Source organism: Tupaia chinensis, unplaced genomic scaffold (genome assembly GCF_000334495.1).
Source record: "Tupaia chinensis unplaced genomic scaffold, TupChi_1.0 Scaffold000539_1, whole genome shotgun sequence".
Lineage (NCBI taxonomy): Eukaryota > Metazoa > Chordata > Mammalia > Scandentia > Tupaiidae > Tupaia > Tupaia belangeri.
In genome coordinates, this window is record NW_006160052.1 from 1,301,790 (window position 1) to 1,320,487 (window position 18,698).

At 50.3% G+C, this 18,698-nt stretch overlaps 1 protein-coding gene across 1 annotated transcript in view; it reads right to left on the reverse strand.

Annotated features, from left to right (window-relative positions):
• Positions 1–18,698, reverse strand: part of TLL2 (tolloid like 2) — a 147,101-nt gene that overhangs the window by 75,369 nt on the left and 53,034 nt on the right. Inside the window, exon 3 of the mRNA XM_027775252.1 lies at positions 288–365. Within this exon, the coding sequence (XP_027631053.1) occupies positions 288–365 (78 nt within the window). The remainder of the gene's footprint in view (positions 1–287; positions 366–18,698) is intronic.

Sequence of the window (18,698 nt, forward strand, 5' to 3'; positions counted from 1 at the left end):
GAGGGGGGCGGTGACGGCTGTGGGCACGGGCTCTCCTTCCGGGCTAACGCAGACCTCTGAAATGACTGGTTGTCAGAAAATTAGTATGGTGTTTTTCATAGAAAAAAAAAAAAAACATGCCTTTTCTGACAACCTAATAGCAGCGATGCTTCTGCAGCATTGCGAATGTAGATAATGTCACTAAATAGTAGACTAAAATGACTAAGGTGGCCAACTTCATGTCATGTGCATTTTGCTGCAACTATGAAAAATAAAGCTACTGAAGACCTGGCGGGGCCTCACATTACCCGGTCGGGCTCCCTCGCTGCTGGCGTTCGTGGCTGTCGCATTGGGCCAACTCTCCAAGGGCGGCTCTTCAAGCCCACCTGGGGGAATGGAGAAGAGCGACGTGAGGAGGCATCTGCACCAGGGATCAGGGAGCAAAGTCGGTCAGCTGGGGAGGGTGAGAGCCCCCGTGGATGGGGACGGATTGTTCCACAAAGTTTGCTGGGCACCTCCTCGTGTCAGGCACTGTCCTAGACTCTGGGAAGAAATGAACCTGCTTTTTCATAACCACACACGCAATTCACACACTGGTAACAGCTCTCCTCTCCCTAATCCGCTCAGGAACACTCAGAAGCAAATGCACCAAGTTAACAGGCAACCCCAAAGGCCGCTTCCTCCGCTCCTCCCGCACCCCCACCCCCCACCCCCGACAAAGACCCAGTTCAAGCAGGGTAAGTGCCAGGCCTGGTGGCCACGCAGCAGGGAGTGCAGGGGTGCTGTGCACAGGACGTGCTCTGGGGATCCGGGGCATTCTCTGGGCATTGCAGTCTCCTCTGCGAGGTGAGTCTCTTCTAGAGACTGCTGGGTGTACTTATGAATTAGACTCTGTAGACACTGTGTCCGCCAAGGACAGCCGTGCTCATTTGCGTCTGCCAGAACCATCATCTAAACCACGTTAACACCCAGGAACGCCAGGAAGAAGCCCTGCTGCCCACCAGGGCAGTCCTGGGCACTGCAGGTTCGAACACGACAGACAGGGGTCCTGCCTCAAGGCTGCACATCCTAAGTGGGAAGCTGGACAATACCTAGTGAGAAGATAAAGGAATAAGGTAATTGCTGGCTTAGGAAATACTCCAAAGACTCAACTCAGTGAGTGGTGGAGCCGGGAAGGAGAAGGCCCTCCGGGGAGGTGACATTGAAGTTGAGATCTGAAAAGTGAGAAAAATCTAGCCACGTGGCGATCTGGGCCTGAGTATCCTCGGCAGAATGAGGGGGTCAGGAGAGAAGCTGGGAGGGAAGTGAGCTTGCCCCGTGGAGGGGCAGCCTGTGGTGGGCGACGGGGAGGGTCTTGCCAGTCACATTGTGCTTGGACTTGACATTCGTTGTCACAGAAACCTGCAGAGGGCCCGGAGCAGAGACGTTTTCAGTTTCACTGCTCCAGTAAAGTGATCTGCAAGGCAGGCCGAGTCGGAGCCCTGCACTGCCGTGGGGAGGGTGCTGGCTGACTGGCACACTGCAGGGCCTTGCAGAGGTCCTGCCCTAGAAGGAGATGGCCTGGGGGGGGGGGCTGAGGATGGGAGGAGCCACCTCTGACTCCTGCATCTGGGCTGTGAGCACCCGGGAGGGCAATGACACGAGCAGATCTGTGGACGAAGGCTTACCCAGGAGAGACGGTAACATACCTGAAACCACATCAAAGTCTCCAAGGAGAGCCTGTTTACTAACAGCTCTTGCGTTTGCTCAGAAACATGCAGCTTACAGCAGTTTCCCTGATCTGCTGTAACTCACTAGCCTAGGGGTGGGTGTAACCATCTTACAGAGGGGGAAAACTGAGACACACAATGACCCCCCATTGCCCAGCCTGTAAGGAAGCTGAGGGCTCAGACCAGGTCCTGGACGGAAACCGGGTGACCACCCTGGCCCCACAGATACCCAGTTCCAGAGCTGCTCGGCGAAGGCTCTCACACAGCACCGCACCCCTAACGGGGAGCTCAGTCCCCATGCCTGGGCGCCGCAGGAGACAGCGTGCGGCCCACTGTCCCAACTGCCCACGCCCAGGCCTGCTTTCCCTCTCTGTGTTCATGACAGCGGCGGTGGCTGCGGCTGCCAGGCCTCCTGGAGAGGACGCGCCTGCGAAAACAGGAGGCAGGAGGCTGGGGCGGCGGCCCCCTGCCAGATGCGCTGCCTTTCTGGCCAAGTCCGAATCCGCTCACACTCCCTGCAGCTGCCGGGCCTCTGCTGCCAGCCCAGCCCTCTGGGTATTCTCCCAGCTGCGATATCATTTCCTCTCGGTGAGCGGTCAGGGGAAAGCCTGCCGGTGTGAAACGTCCCCAGCACAGGAATGTGCCATCTGCGGGGTGAAGGCCCTCAAGCCCAGCCTCTGGGCCCGGTGCAGGCTCCTCTGGCTGCACAATGGCTGACCATAACTCGGCCCTTAGAGTTTTCATCTGTCAAATGGGTTGTCAGGAGGATCAAATGAGGTAATTGGTTTGTTTAGGCATTTGTTCATCCAACAAATATTTACCCAGCACCTGCTCCAGGCCAGTTTCTGCTGCTCGGGATTCCACACTGAAGAACCTCTAGCCCGACCTCGCGGAGATGTTATTCTGACAAAGAGTGAGCGGAAATGACAAGCACACAGGCCACTAGACCCGCGAGTCCACTGTGGATAAGGACCGTGAGGAAAGTACGTGAGGGTGAGGGAACAGAGCCAGGGAGGAAGTCTGAGGCACCCGGGGACGCGCACTGCAAACCGCAAGGACGGCAGCGGGTACAAAGGCCCCGGGGTGCGGCGTGCTGGGCAGTCGGGAGCCGGGGCAGCTGGAGCGGAACGGGTGAGGGGGACCGTGGGCAGAGGCAGGTTGGAGGGCCAGTGTGCACGACCTTGCAGCCCATTCTCAGGATTTGGACTTCTACTCTGAGTTAACCAGAGGGGAACCAGAACATGAAGGACGTTGTAACTGCTCTGGTTCTGTACAAGAGTTATTAATGGAGGACAGGAGGGGAGCAGAAGCTTGGTTTGCCTTGAGATTCTGTCCAGCAGGGGTCCTCAGCCCCCGGCCTGTAATGGTCTGTGACCTATTAGGAATGGGGATGCACACAGGAGGTGAGCTGTGAGCAAGCACCGGCAGCTTCATCTGCATGTACAGCCACCCCCATTGCTCGCATTACTGCCCGAGGTCCTCCTCTGTCAGAGCAGCACTGGCATGAGATTCTCAGAGGAGCATGGGGGCCAGCAGGTGGCATGCTGATTGGAGTGCTGGACTCCCACATGGCTGACCACGGTTCAACTCCTGGACCTCATGGCTTGCTTTCTCACTTTCTTTCTCTCTGGTGCCCTGGGCGCTGGGGAGACAGGTGCCCGGGAGAGGAGGGAAGACTCAGGATTTACTGCATGCTGATCGTGGAGCCGGCTGTGCGCCAAGTGCGTTCTTGACGTGGGTTTTGTCACGCTAGCCCCAGAAACACCCAACGACAAAAGGGACCAAAAACGTCCCCATTCCACAGAGGAGGAAACCAGGCTGTCATGGCACCTTGCCCGCCTTGCCTGTCTGGAAGGTAAAGGGACAGTTAAGAAGGGGACAGCTGAGGGGGCCTGGCTGCACCTCCAGCCTGTGCTCCTCCCCTCAGCTGCAGGCCCAGAAATGAGCACAGGGAAGCAGGCAGGGTGCTGCTGGGGCACTGTTCGGGAGATCTGGGACAGAACGTCCCAAGTCACAACGAGGTGGGGCCGTTTGTCCTCCTTTGTCCTCAGCAGTGAGAGACGGAGGCTCCATCTTTTTTCTCTGAAGGGCAACAGATCTCAGGCTTCCAGCGTGGTTAGGCCTGGGGTCTACCTTCAGTTAATGTGGTTTGGCGCTCCCATGACCAAAACCCTTCTGTGGCTCCCACCGTCCCTGGGATGAATTCCAGTACCTAGTACGACTGGCCTGGAGAGGCCCTTCGGGACTCCACCTGCTCCTCAGGCCTCACCTCCTGCCACTTCTGTGTTCCCACTCCGCGCTCAGCCACACCGAGCGACTGTCAGCGCCCTGGGTTTCAATTTTCTTAACGATGCGTCTTCCTCAGTTACAGCCGCCTCTACCCTGGCCAACTACCCCCAACCCTGGTCCGTCAAGTGTCGGCAGCCAGCACTTCCTCTGGGCAGCTGTCTGTGCTCCCTGGCACAGAGCAGATACTCAGGAAATGTGCCGGTGGGTGGACAGTGGACGGGGACAGGGTGAATGAGTGAGTCAGGTGGACAGTGTTCACCAAGGAGACTCATCACTCCTTTATTTTTAGATCTATTTTTGCTATAGGTCACATGCCCTCGCCAGAGACAGAGAGAGAGAGAGAGAGAGAGAACTCATCCCCCAGGTAGGATGGCCATATCACAATCCCTTCTCCTCCATTCCCCTCTTGGGATTTTGGGCACACACACACACAGGCGCGCCCAGTGTGTTTTAAGTCGCTGGGTCTGGGACTAGAAATCACTGTGACCTATGTAGAAGTCCAGCGACATAACCATTATGCCATCCTGCCGGTCTCAAGAACGCCATCATTTCTAACACAGCTCCCCTGGTGCAAAAGTGCGCTCGGATCAGCTTTCCGAAAGAGAGGGGACCAGCTCTCCTTGCAGCAGTGGCTCTCACCCTTGGAACAATGGCTGCCATTTAAAATCCTCTGAGGACCCTTGAACACAACAACAACACTCCCGTCTGGGTCCCAACCCCAGAGCTGCACACTCAGTAGCACTGGGCCTGAGCGCTGCTGCGACTTCTCAAAGCTCCCCAGGGGGTTCTAAGGTGCAGCCAAGGTTGATATTTGCTAGCAAAAGAATCCTGGAAGAGGAAGCTTTGTCTCCTGCTAGTCTCTCACAAGCAAACTCTCTCCCAATCGTCTTCCGTTTTTTGGGAATGGAAGACACGGAGCTAGAGACGGGCACAGGGAACAGTAACAGAAGTCATTTCTCACTTCCAAATCTCTGGGAACCGTCCTGATAGTAAAAGCTAGCAAAGGAACAGGACAGGTGTGGCTGGGCTCTGCCTGCAGCTGCAGGCCCCACCAAACAGGGAGCGAGAAAGCTGCTGCAGGCCCCACCAAACAGGGAGCGAGAAAGCTGATGCAGACAAAGATGGGGGAGGGTGGGGGCAGCCAGGGGATGGGTTTTTCTTTGCCTGCAATCGCAAGACAAAAAAATGTTTGGAAAAGCCCATATATATCCCCATATTTGATCTTTGCTTAATTACTTCTCCAGTGAGAGGGTGTGCAAAGGCCTAGTAGATTTCATTAGTCACAGGAGTTTATTCAAACGTCTCCTTTGCATAAGAAACCCAAGCTTCCAGCTGGTCTCTGGGAAAGAATGCCCTCCAGGCCCTGAAAAGAGGGCTCCAGGCCTGTTCAAGTCCTCCCTGAGAGCAGAGGAGGTCAGCGGCCCCCACAGAAATGTTTCCACCCAGCATTTGCAATTCAATCCCCCAGTTTCCTTTATGGAACAATTCACTAAATTCAGAGTTGTTCTTTTTTCTAATTCACCATATAATTCACCTCCCAAGTTCAATTAAGAAGCAATCTGTTAGCAACTTTGGGAGCAAGCTGCTTTTCTTTGGGGAAGCCCAATTTTCTTCCGCTCCCAACAAAAAGTGCCTTAATTATATGCATCATATGAGACAGTGATGTACACACAACGCCCCTCCGCCATAATTAGCCAAATATTAGCTATCTACATCCGAGGACATCCTGGCAGAGTCCCGAGCACTTCCAAAACCCAGGAGCCAGAGCCTAGGCCGCGCTGCCCATCCGAAGTAACTGACCATTGATATTCATTAGTATGGTAATTCATAAACAAACAAACAAAAAAGTTTCCTTAATTATTCCTTCTTTCCCTCATTCTTTTTGTTTCTTTGTTTCTTTTTTCTTTTTTTGCTAGAGAGCACGTGTGCTCTTCCAGATAGAGAGGGAGAGGAGAAAGCGCCCCCTGTGGGGAATGGCCGCCTTCTCCTCTTCTCCACCTCTCCCTCCTTCGGGAGTTTGGGCTTGCACAAGCTGCCAGGTCTGGGACTCCAAGCACACCATCAGCCATGCGAGACCTGGCTGCCTTAACCACCAGGCCACAGAGCCAGCCCTGTTCCTCTCTCTTAAAACTCAGCATTAGTTGTTTCCCAGTTGAGACAGGGAAAAGGAAAGTGAGAAATCTTAACACACACGGGGGATGGCCACACCACTATCCCTTCTTCTCCAGTCTCCTCCTGAGATTTTGGGCACACACACATATACGCCTGGTGTGATTTTCAAGCCGCCAGTTCTGGCACCTGAACTGTGGTTGGCCATGTGGGAGTCCAGCATCTTATCCACCACGCCACCTGCTGGCCCCCTCGGTTTTCTTAAACTCAAGAATGGCTGTCATTTTTCAACTGCTGATGCAGGTGCATCACTGATGTCATCTAACGCCCCCTCCGGCCACCCCTCTGAGGCAGGCGTTACACTATCCCATCGTGGGCAGGGCAACGGAGGCTTAGGGCCAAGACGCCGCGGGACACACAGCCATTGGCTGGGGACGCTGATCTTTCCAGTCGGTCTGAGGACAAAGCCCTGTTTGGGGACTTCTGCTCTTGTGTTCCCTATGTCTGAATGCCTGCATTTACAGCTTTGACTCATCAGAGGGAAGTCTACCGTAACCCGCTCCGGGAGGGGCAAGGCGCGTGTGGGACAGACAGTTGATTGCCTGTTGATGGCACTGTGTGTGGTGTTCCCAGCTGGACTGCTCTGGGCGTATTTCGTGTTGGGTAAACTCTCTCTATAAGCAAATGATGCATAGCCATCAAATGTTTAAAATAATAATAGTAATAAACTGCTCCGATTTACTGTAAGAAAAAACAAACAGTCTCCAGCACAAGATCCTAAAAACGACTTTATTACTGGACCATTCATTCGGAAAGTGTGCTTTGGGCACCTCTGGGCCCAGCCACCGCGGGCAGGGGCAGGGGCAGGGGCAGGCCCAGCGTGGCCCTGCGTTCTAATGGACAGGATGAAATGAATGATAAGCAGTGAGGTCATTTCGGGAAGGGACGGAGCACTTGGAAGAAACAAAAACAGTTTTATGAAGAGTGAGGGGGAGTGCACTATCAAAAACCTGCCTTCCAGCAGGTGGCATGGTGGGTGAGGTGCTGGACTCCCACATGGCTGACCACAGCTTGAGCCTAGGACTGGCAGCCTGAAAATCACACCAGACGCGAGTGCGTGCCCGAGATCCCAGCAGGATAATAGACAGGGACTGCAGCGGGCCCATCCGCGGGGGAGTCCCTTCTCACTCTCCCCCTCTGTCTCTCTCCTGCCAGTGCATGTTCCCTGTGGCAAAAACCTAAAAAACAACAGCAAGAACCTACCTGCCAGACGTACCCCTCAGCTGAGGTTTCGATTTTTCATTAGAAAATAATACTAATAATCAAAGGTAAAGCCTCTTTTAAAAAGTAGATTTAGGACCACAGGAGGCAGTCACCTCCGTAAGCAGTTCAATGCCAAGGGACTTTCACATCCATGCCGATTTGCAAACGCTACAGAAGGGAAGGGAAGACCAGTTAACAGCATTGTCAGGATTTGCTAATGAAAGGATTTCACCCTGGTGAGTGTCCAGTAAAATGAGAATTCCTGTACACTTCCGGTGGAGGGACACTGTCACCTGGTAATGCTTGATGAGGTAGTTTTCCAAAATCTTTAAAACAGGCAGTAATACGAATTCTGCATCTCTGTACTAAGAAGTTAATTGGCATGAAGACAAAGTTCAGTCACTGCAATTTTTTTTTAAAAAATAAAAAGACTGTAAGAATCACACCCCCCAGTGGGGGGGGGCATAGTAAAATAAATTATAATAGAACGCTGTAACCTGTCTAATTGTTTAGAAGAAAGTTTACTCTATGGGAAAATGTTCCTATTTTAAGTTTAAGAAAAGTAGGAAATAGTATCACGACAGAATCCAACAGATATGATTCTATCTTTTACAAAAATTATGTTTGTGGGAACCAGCAGTTAGCATAATGGCTATGTCGCTGGACTCCCACATAGTGGACCGTGGTTCGCGTCCCGGACCCGGTGGCTTAAAACTCATGCCGGGTGCGTGTGCGTGCGTGCCCAAGATCCAGAGAGGAGAATGGAGGAGAAGGGATTGCGGCATGGCCATCCTCCCTGGGGGGTGATTTCTCGCTTTCTGTCTCTCTGTCTCTCTCTGTCTGGTTAGTACACACGCCCTATAGCGAAAACCTCTACAAAAAAAAAAAAGAAATACAAGTCATTAAAGAAAAAAAAAGAAAAAACATTATGTTTGTTATTATTATTATTTTTAGTTTTAGTTTGACTGAAGATGGAGAAAGAAAGGGAAGGTGAGAAAGCAAGCCTCCAGGTCTGGGACTCAAACCGCTGTCAGCCATGTGGGAGCATCTTAACCATCACACCATCTGCCAGCCCAATTCTTTTATTGAAAGCATATGCAGGGACCGGCAGGTAGAGTGGTAGTTAAGGGCGCTGGATTCCCACGTAGTAGACCAAGGTTCGAGTCCTGGACCTCGCGGCTTGCTTTCTCACTTTCTCACTCTGTCTCTCTCTGGTCAAATTAAAACAAATAAATAAAGATAAATAAGATAATTCTTTTAAAAAACAAAAGCATATTGGGAACCAGCAGTTAGCGCAATGGCTATGTCGCTGGACTCCCACGTAGTCGACTGCGGTTCGTGTCCCGGACCCGATGGCTTAAAACTCACGCCGGGCGCGTGTGCGTGCGTGCCCAAGATCCCGAGAGGAGAATGGAGGAGAAGGGATTGCGGCGTGATCATCCCCCCTGGGGGGTGATTTCTCGCTTTCTGTCTCTATGTCTCTCTCTGTCTGTCTGGCGAGCGCACGCGCCCTACAGTGAAAAATCTCTCCAAAAAAAAAAAAAAGCATATGCAAAAGAACATGGGAAAAATTCTGGATGGGAATTAGCCAGTGTCCATTGTAAGGATCTCTGGTGTGTGATCTTACGGTGAATTTTATTTTCTTATATTCCTTCTGTAACTTCCAAATTTTGTTCAACATATTACTTTCAGATTAAAAAAAAAAAAAAAGCAAACTAGATCACAGCACACCCTTTGCCCAAGATCATGTGTTCTGCACAGTGTAACACACACACACACGCACACACATAGACATGCTGCGTGCACAGTTGCCAGGGAAACCTCTCTCTGATGGGAAAGAAACATCGCTGTGTTTACGCAGATGGAAAAATTGTACTCCAATCTTTTTTTTCCCCTGCTCTTCTGCTCCCACCGAGAGAAAACAGTGATTCCACACCTTGGCAGGACGCACTGAGCGTGGGAGGGCCTGAGCACCTTCTCAGACAGTGCCGGTGGCTCCTCCGAGGGCCAGCCCGCCCCCTCCAGTCACATGCACAGGTCCTACCTGTGTGCAGGCGTGACGGGCCCAAGGCTCTGCTCCCACCCCCACGCAGGGGCTCACGGGAGGCTTCTTAATAGTGCAAATTCGAGTTCCTCTGCCAGAGCTTCCAGCCAGGTGTCCATTCGCCCGGGCTGGGACCCTCCACCCATGGCTCATCCAGTGCCTGTGCCCGCATTTCCCCTGCAACCCTCGGAAGGCCGATGAGTTAGTACCAGACCCGCTCGGGCCTGCGCCTGGAGCACCTGTGCCGCCCAGTTCAAACCCCCCGCTCTCTCCTGGGCCTGCACGCCAGGCGTCCTTCCTACCTGGCCCGTATCTTCCACACCAGTCCGGCCTTGGCCTTTGGCTGTTTCCATACACACACACACACACACACACACACGCACACGCACACACACACACACACGCGCCTTCATATTCATATACTTCCCTCCAGGCGTGCTGCACCACAAACTCTCCTCACAGGGCTATGAAGGTTAAGAGGACAGCAGAGGGTCAGCAGGCCATGAGATGGTTAAGGCGCTGGGTCCCACACGGCTGCTCGAAAATCACCCTGGGCGTGCGTGCGTGTGTGCCCACAGTCCTGAGAGGATGAAGAACAGATGGCAGTGTGGCCATCTCCCTGGAGAGTGATTTCACACCCTGTCTCTCTCCGCAGAGTGCACACGCGCTATAGCAAAAACTAAAACAAAACACACACACACAAAAGCAAGAGAGTTAACACCCAGCAAAGAACAAGCCCTGGCCACGATCAGCACCCATGAAGCTAGCTGTTAGTGCTATCCTTATCATTATTGACTCGACAACTGCACTGAAGAGGGGCCAGCAGGGCGACTGGTGGTTAAAGCGCTGGATTCCCACATGGCTGACCACAGTTCGAGCCCCAGGTCCGGTGGCTTGGAAATCACACTGGGCATGTACGTGTGCATGCCCCAAATGCCAGGGGAGAACAGAGAAGAAGGGATTGTGGTGTGGCCATCCCCTCTGGAGCTGATTTCTCACTTTCCCTCTCTCTGTTTCTGTCTCTCTCTCTCTCTCCACTAAGTGCATGTGCCCTATGGCAACAACCTAAAACAAAACAAAACAAAACACACTGTACTGAAGTACGAGGAGCAGAATGGGGTGAAGCCATCAGCCATAACGACAAGCACAAGGCAGCACAGGCACAGGGCAAAGTTCAAGTGCGCGTGGACGCAGGCTTGACCAATGCCACGAGGCTCCTGAGCACTGAGTGCCCCCGAGAGGAAGCCGTTCCCTTGTCACGCGTGGCCCCATAAGGTGCCCCCCATGACAATGCGATATATCACATGACAGCACCAATGACAGCTAACTTTCAGGAGAGACTCGTGTGGCTGGGAGGGGACGAGGACTGCGCCTGCCGCCTTACCCCCACTCTCCATCTGGTTCCAGTCCCAGCTTCAGTTAAGAGAGAGCCACGGCTTGCGGAGTCCGGCTAACTCACCGCAGTCACCCAGCTGCTAAGGCAAACCCGACACAGCCCCAGGCCCATCCGACTCCATGGGGGGCTTTTGTCATACGGGTCAGGAACCCCAACCTTAAGGGGCAGCAAAGGTCAAGAACACCTCAGTTCCTCCCTCCTCAGGCAGCTAGAAGGCAAAAGGCCACTTCACAGAGATCTCTGAGTGCCTATCTCAGGGGTGGTGCTGAAGGCCCCAGGAGTCTCAAGTGTGCTCTGAAGAGTGAGGTCCCCCAGAAACAAGGGGGGGCCTCTGAGGGGGAGAAGCGGAAGCAGGGCATGGAAAGGGCAGGTGGTGAAGGGGAGCCTGTGTTCCCAGGGAAGCCACCCCTGCCAGGCCATCTCTGCCTCCCCAGGGACACCCACCCCACCAGGGCACCGACAGTCGGAACTCTCAGCACCCAGACCAGGGGTTGGCCCGATGTCCACGGACACTGAACACAGAGCAGGAGAGCAGGTCCTTCCTCGGGAATAGAAACGGTCCTCTCCAGACACCAAGGAAGGCCATCTCTGGCCTGGGCTCACCATCTGCCTTGAACAAAGTCAGTTCCACAATGTGCCGGGCCACGTGTGAGACACAGCTGTGGCCCAGACACCATCTCACCCACAGGAGCCATGAGACATCGAGAACAGTGGAGCAACCTGGTGAAGAAATTCACACTTCCAACCCAGAAGTCCAGGAGGGCTTCCTGGAGGCACCATTGAAATACAAGAAGGGTTTCAACAAATGAAGCCGGGAGGGTATCACGCCAGATAGAACACAGAAAGGAAATGCCTTGTCCAGTTTGGTAACACAGCTTCTTTTTGGCCTAAATTATCTCTGGCAAGATCCTTAACTTCTCTGAGCCTCGGATTTCTCTGTAAGAATGGGTATAACAAGATTTAACGTCGTACTGTGAGCAGCACCTCCTAGAACGTCTGGCATGCTGTAGGGATGCACGGCCATCCTGGGGGCTACTCTTCAGGCCACATTCGGAGGCCCTCGCCTCCTGTATCCTGATGACCACACCGAAGCCTAACACCTGGCCAGGACCAAGGCTGGACCAGCCCGCCTGTCTCCTCAAAGAGGGGCCTTCCCCATGCCCTCACCTGCTCACCCCAGCCTCCCCGAACTCGCTGAAACTGGCCTGACAGAATGACAGCTTGTCTCTCATACCGTTAGTGGGAAACAGGGCAGGGGGCACATCCTGGCTTCGTTTAGGAGTGGGAGGGAGACAGGAGCATGAAAACACAGAGTGATGGCCCGCCCGGCTGCAGTGGTGCGGAGGGCACTGCTGGGCGACATTGCGGCTATCCGAGAGGGCTGGCGGTTGGACGCTGGGTCGACCTTGCCCACGATCTGGCTGACTGAAAGCCTAGGGGAGAGATTGAGGTGTGGCCAGGCCCTGACAGGGGTGTCTCCCTCTCTCTGTCTCTGTCTGTCTCTTGTGAAAGTCAGGGGTGTCTCTCTCTCTCTCTGTCTCTGTCTCTGTCTGTCTCTTGTGAAAGAAAGAATAGCTTTAAGGGGTCAGCAGGTGGCATAGTGGTATAGTAAGACACTGGAGTCCCACATGGTTGACTGTGGTTTAAGTCCCAAACCTGGTGCCTGAAAATCACACCACGCATGTGTGTGCATGCCCAAAATCCCTAGAGGAGAATGGAGGAGAAGGGATTGCAGCGTGGCCATCCCCCTGGGGAGTGATTTCTCGCGTTCCCTGTGTCTCTCACTCTCCAGTGAATGCATACACCCTATGGAAAAACACCTAAAAGCAAAAAAGAAACAGAGAGAGAAATAGCGTTAAAATATCAGCAATGGGGCCGGCAGGAGGCATGGTGGTTAAGGCCACTGGACTCCCACATGGCCGACCACAGTCTGAGTGTCAGACCTGTTGGCTTAACTTCTCACTTTCTCTCTCTCTCTCACTCTGGTCCTCTCTGGCCACATTAAAATAAATAAGTAAATAAATAAATAAATAAATAAAAAGTAAAGTTCAATAAGATAATTCTTAAAAAAAAATCAGCAATGACTGTCACCTGAACAGTGGGGTTTGGTTCCTTCTGGTTCTGTAGAACTCCAGAGGGAAACTGCTGGTCTTCAGAGGCCCTCCGAGGGTTCTTTGGAGTCCCTCCACACAGACTTCCAGCACCTTCTGGAGCGTGGTGCTTTCTAAAGCACCAGGGGGGCGTCAGCAGTGACGGGCACCCGGGAGTCATGGCGGGGGCGGTCAGCAGTGACGGGCACCCGGGAGTCATGGCAGGGAGCTCTGACCCACAGGCTTCGGGGCTGAGGGTGAGGCAGGAAGTCAGCAGCAGGGGCCTGGGAGCACTTGGGCACCAGCGAGGTTCTCCCTTGAGGTGCCAAAGGCCCCAAACCGGGCCAAATGCTGGAAGAATCTTCTCACCCATTGATTTCCCCTGGGGCTCACCGAGGATTATAGGCAACCATCTCCTCTCTTTGCTCCTGCCTCCCACACACCCCGAGATGCAAGCTCCATTTTCTTCACTGATGGGCCTGTGGTGGGGAAGGGAGGAGGGAGGCTGGAGGTCCTGAGCCGGATGCTCACGCTGATCTCCAGGCTAGGAGCCATGATCTTCCGAAGAGGGGCAGGAGGGAATTTTAGGAGACCTAGTCAGGTGACGTGGCAGGGTGGACATGAGGGGGAGTGGAGGGAAAAAGCCTTGGTCAGCTCTCCGAGACTTCATGAAAGCACCAACGGCCCATTCTCACACTGAAATTTGCCAACTGAAAGAAACATGTAAAAGGGCCCGTTCAGAGAGGCCACCGTGAGCTGAGACTCGGGATAACTCTAAGAGGAGACGTGTAGCACTACACGAGGAGCCTCATGCATTTGTTTTGCAATTTGTGAAATCAGAAGTAAAGGAAAGCCATCCGTGTTCCTCAATGGAACGAGTAAATGCTATCAACTTTGTCAGTTTTCCCAAATGAACGGGTGGTTTTAATGCAATCCTGAGCTGAATTCTAAGAGGACTTTGTTGGAACCCTCTTAGATTTTTGTAGAGTGGCTCTCAAATTCATTTGGAAGAATAAATCAATACAACTATCTAAGAAATTTCTAGAAATGAAGAACAAGGGCAACAAAGAAGGTGTACCAACCAACTACTGAAACAAAGAAACTAACATGGGGTTAAAGTGGCTGGATCCCATACAGCCAACTGTGTGGGTCAACTCCTGGACCCGGCAGCTTGAAAACCATGCCTGGAATGTGTGCTTGCATGTCGAAAATCCTGAGAGAAGAATGTGGGACAAGGGATTGTGGCATGGCCATCTGCCTTAGGGGATACTTTCTCACTTCTCTTCTCTCTTTCTCTATGTCTCTCTGGAAACCATACGGGCCTTGTAGCAAAACTAAACAAACAAAAACACACAAAGAAACTAACATGAAAAGACACATAGATTAATGGGACATAAATGCCAACATGACATATAAAAATGCATATTATACGCCCACCGGGAGTCTTGACTCGGTCTGCTCAGGCCTTTAGGGTAAGTCCATACTCGGGGCCTGGAAGCCACTTTGGAACTTTTGGACTCCATTGCTCGCTGTCCCAGCAGCCTGGACTCATGCTACCTGCCTGCCCACCGGGAGTCTTGAACCTGGTTTGGGCAGGCCTTTAGGGTGAGTCTGTGTTTGGGGCCTGGAAAACACTGTGGAACTTGTACACCTACCCGCACACTGCGCTTTGCAAAGCATGTGACTGGATCCTCTTCGCCAAGTTCTATCTCCTTAGCTTGCTCCCACCTCATCAAGAACTGAACATCCGGTAGAGGAGCCAAGCACCTGAAGTGACCCCTCACTGCTCTGACCTGGGAGACAGAGCCCTCCAACAGGAACACACCTGGGAACCGAAGGTGCAGTTTCCTCCACTAGTACTGCAGGATCTACTCCAATAAACAGAAAAAAGTGAATACTGCATCAGATGACTGGAAGCCAGCCAGATCTCGAAGAAACCGAGAAAATAAGGTGGCAGCTCTTCGCCGTGTGAGGGAAGTAGCCCCTCACCAACAGTGGACAGCACCACGAAATACACAGAAATGTCAGAAAAAGAATTCTGAATATTCACAGCGACAAAACTCAGTAAGATGCAAGATATAACAGACACTTAGTTCCAAGAAATGAGAAATTCATTTTAGGACATGAAACAGGAATTTCATATAGAAATAGACACCCTAAAAAAGAATTAAACTGAACTTCTGGAAATGAAGGATACAATACAAGAAATTAAAATCTCCGTAGAAAGCATTAACAGCAGATTGGACTATGGAGAAGAAAGAATTTCTGACCTTGACAACCAAGTCTCCGGCATAGATCAAAACAACAAAGAAAAAAAAATCAAGACAACATACGGGAAATTCTGGACACTATGAAATGCCCAAATATCCATACAGTGGGTATTTCAGAAGGTGAAGAATCTGCCAAAGGCATGGAAAACCTCTTTCATGAAATACTGTCTGAAAATTTTCCAAATATAGAGAAACATGGAGAAATTCAGACCCAAGAAATAAAAAAGATTCCAAATAGAATCAACACAAAAGATTCTTCCCTAACACATCATAGCCAGATTGGTAAAAATTAAAGACAAAAACAATATGCTAAAAATGGCAAGGGAGAAACATCAATTTACTTACAAAGGCGGGAACCAACAGTTAGCTTAATGGCTATGTCGCTGGACTCCCACGTAGTCGACCGCAGTTCACGTCCCAGACCCAGTGGCTTAAAACTCACACCGGGCGTGTGTGCGTGTGTGCCCAAGATCCCAAGACGAGAATGGAGGAGAAGGGATTGCGGCGTGACCATCCCCCTGGGGGGTGATTTCTCATTTTCTGTCTCTCTGTCTCTCTCTGTCTGTCTGGCAAGCATACGTGCCCTATAGCGAAAACCTCTCCAAATTTACTTACAAAGGCTATCCCATTAGGCTAATATCAGCACTCTCCACTGAAACAATGAAGGCAAGGAAGGAATGGGAAGATGTGTTCAAAACATTAAAAGAAAAATAATTTCAACTAAGAATACCACATCTACTCCTTCAAATGGTAAGAGCAAATAAAAGTATTTTCAGATAAATGAAAACTGAAAATATTCACCAATAATAGACCAGCTCTACATGAAGTACTGAGGGGAGTGTTGTATCAGGATAACTAAAGAGAGACAAAGAGAAATAGGAGAACAAAATACAACTGCGAAAATGGCTAACAAAATGACAGAGATAAATCTTCATATATCAATAATAACACTGAATGTTAATGGATTAAATTCTCCCATTAAAAGACATGGACTAGCTGAATGGATACAAAAGCAGAAACCATCTAAATGCTATTTACAAGAAACGCATCTCACTGATAAGGACATACAAAGACTGAAAGTGAAGGGCTGGAAAAAGATATTCCATGCAAATGGAAACCAAAAAAGGTCTGGAGTGGTGATATTGATATCAGACAAAATAGACTTTAAGATGAAAGAGGTAAGAAGAGACAAAGAAGGATGTTATATAGTACTAAAAAGACTTGTTCACCAAGAAGACATAACACTTGTAAATATCTATGCACACAAGAGTGGAACACCTAAATACACGAAAGAGACTGTTGGATCTCAAGGAAGAGATAGACAGCCACACAATAACACTCCACTGACTCCTCTGGACAGATCATTTAGACCAAAAAAAAGGGGGGGAGAGAAAGAGAGAGAGATACAAGATCTGAATGATACCATACATGAAATGGACTTAACAGACATTTATAAAGTATTTCATCCAACTAGCACAAAGTATGCATTTTTCTCACACCCATATGGAATATTTTTGAGGACTGACCACATGATAGGGCATAAAACAAGCCTTTACAAATTCAAAGCTATAGAAACTGCAAATTCAAAGCTAGAAACTGTATCTGGCATATTTTCTGAACATGATGGAATCAAACTTGAAATCAACTACAAAGAGAGCCCTCAAAAATTTACCAAGCACATGGAAACTAATGGGGACCAGCAGATGGCATGGTAGTTAAGGTGCTGGACACTCCCACATGGCTAACCATGGTTTGAGTCCCAGACCTGGTGGCTTGCTTTCTCACCTTCCCCCCTCTCTCTCTCTCTCTGTATCCCTCTCTGGTCAAATTAAAAATAAATAAATAAATAAGGAAACTAAAAAACCTACTCCTAAATGACTTTATGATTATAAAAGAAATGAAGACTGAAATCAAAATGTTCATAGAAATCAGTGATAATGAACAAACAAGTGTTTATAACCTATGGGACACAGCAAACGCAGTTATAAGAGGGAAGATCAGAGCAATTAATGCCCACAAGAAAGAAGCAGAAAGGTGTCAGATAAACAACCTAATGACACAACTCAGAAAACTGGAAAAACAAAAACCAACCAACCAACCAAACAAACAAATTCCAGGAGAAAAGAAATAATGAAGAGTCAAGCAGAAATAAATGAAATAGAGAATAAAAGAACTTTACAGAAAACAAACAAAACCAAAAGCTGGTTCAAAAAGATAAAAAAAAAAAATTGACACACTATCAGTTCGATTAATCAAGAACAGAGAAAAGAACCACATCAATCAAATCAGCAAGGAAACAGGAGTTATTACGACGGATGTAACAGCAACACAAAATATCACCAGAGAGTACTAGGAGCGACTATATGCCAACAAACCAGAAACTCTAGATGAGCTGGACAAATTCCTGGACCTGTATAACTTACAAAGATTGAACAGGAAGAAATAGAAAGTCCGAGGAACCAGCAGTTAGTGTAATGGCTATGTCGCTGGATTCCCACGTAGTCGACCGCGGTTCGCGTCCCGGACCCAGTGGCTTAAAACTCACGCCAGGCGCGTGTGCGTGTGTGCCCAAGATCCTGAGAAGAGAATGGAGGAGAAGTGATTGTGGCGTGACCATCTCCCCTGGGGGGTGATTTCTCGCTTTCTCTCTCTCTGTCTCTCTCTGTCTGTCTGGCGAGCACACGTGCCCTATAGCAAAAACCTCTCCAATAATAAAAAAAAAAAAGAAAGAAAGAAATAGAAAGTCCAAATAGACCCGAAACAAGCAATGAGGCTGAATCAGTAATAGGTGGTTTCCCAACAAGGAAGAGCCCAGGTCCTGATGGCTTTACTTCTGAATTCTACAGAACTTTTAAAGAAGAACTAACCCCAATTTTCCTTAAACTATTTCTAAAAATTCAAAAGGAAAGAACCCTCCCAAATTCATTCAATGAAGTCTCCATCATCTTAATTCCAAAACCAGACAAGGACATGACAAAGAAAGAAAACTTCAGGCCCATATCCCTGGTGAATACAGATGCAAAATTTCTCAACAAGATACTAGCAAATCATATTCAATAACATATTAAAAAGATTATGAGGACCAGTAGTTGGCGTAATGGCTATGTTGCTGGACTCCCATGTAGTCGACCGCGATTCGAGTCCTGGATCCAGTGGCTTGGACTCACGTCGGGCGCATGTGCGTGCGTGCCCAAGATCCCGAGAGGAGAATAGAGGAGAAGGGATTGTGGTGTGGCCATTCCCTCGGGAGGTGATTTCTCGCTTTCTGTCTCTCTGTCTTTCTGGTGAGCATACTTGCCGTATAGCAAAAACCTCTCCAAAAACAATCAAAAAAGCCACCATGAAAAACCCATAGTTGGGAACCAGCAGTTAGCGTAATGGCTATGTCGCTGGACTCCCATGTAGTCGACCGCGGTTCGTGTCCCGGACTCGGTGGCTTAAAACTCACGCTGGACGCGTGTGCGTGCGTGCCCAAGATCCCGAGAGGAGAATGGAGGAGAAGGGATTGCGGCGTGACCATTCCCCCTGGGGGGTGATTTCTCGCTTTCT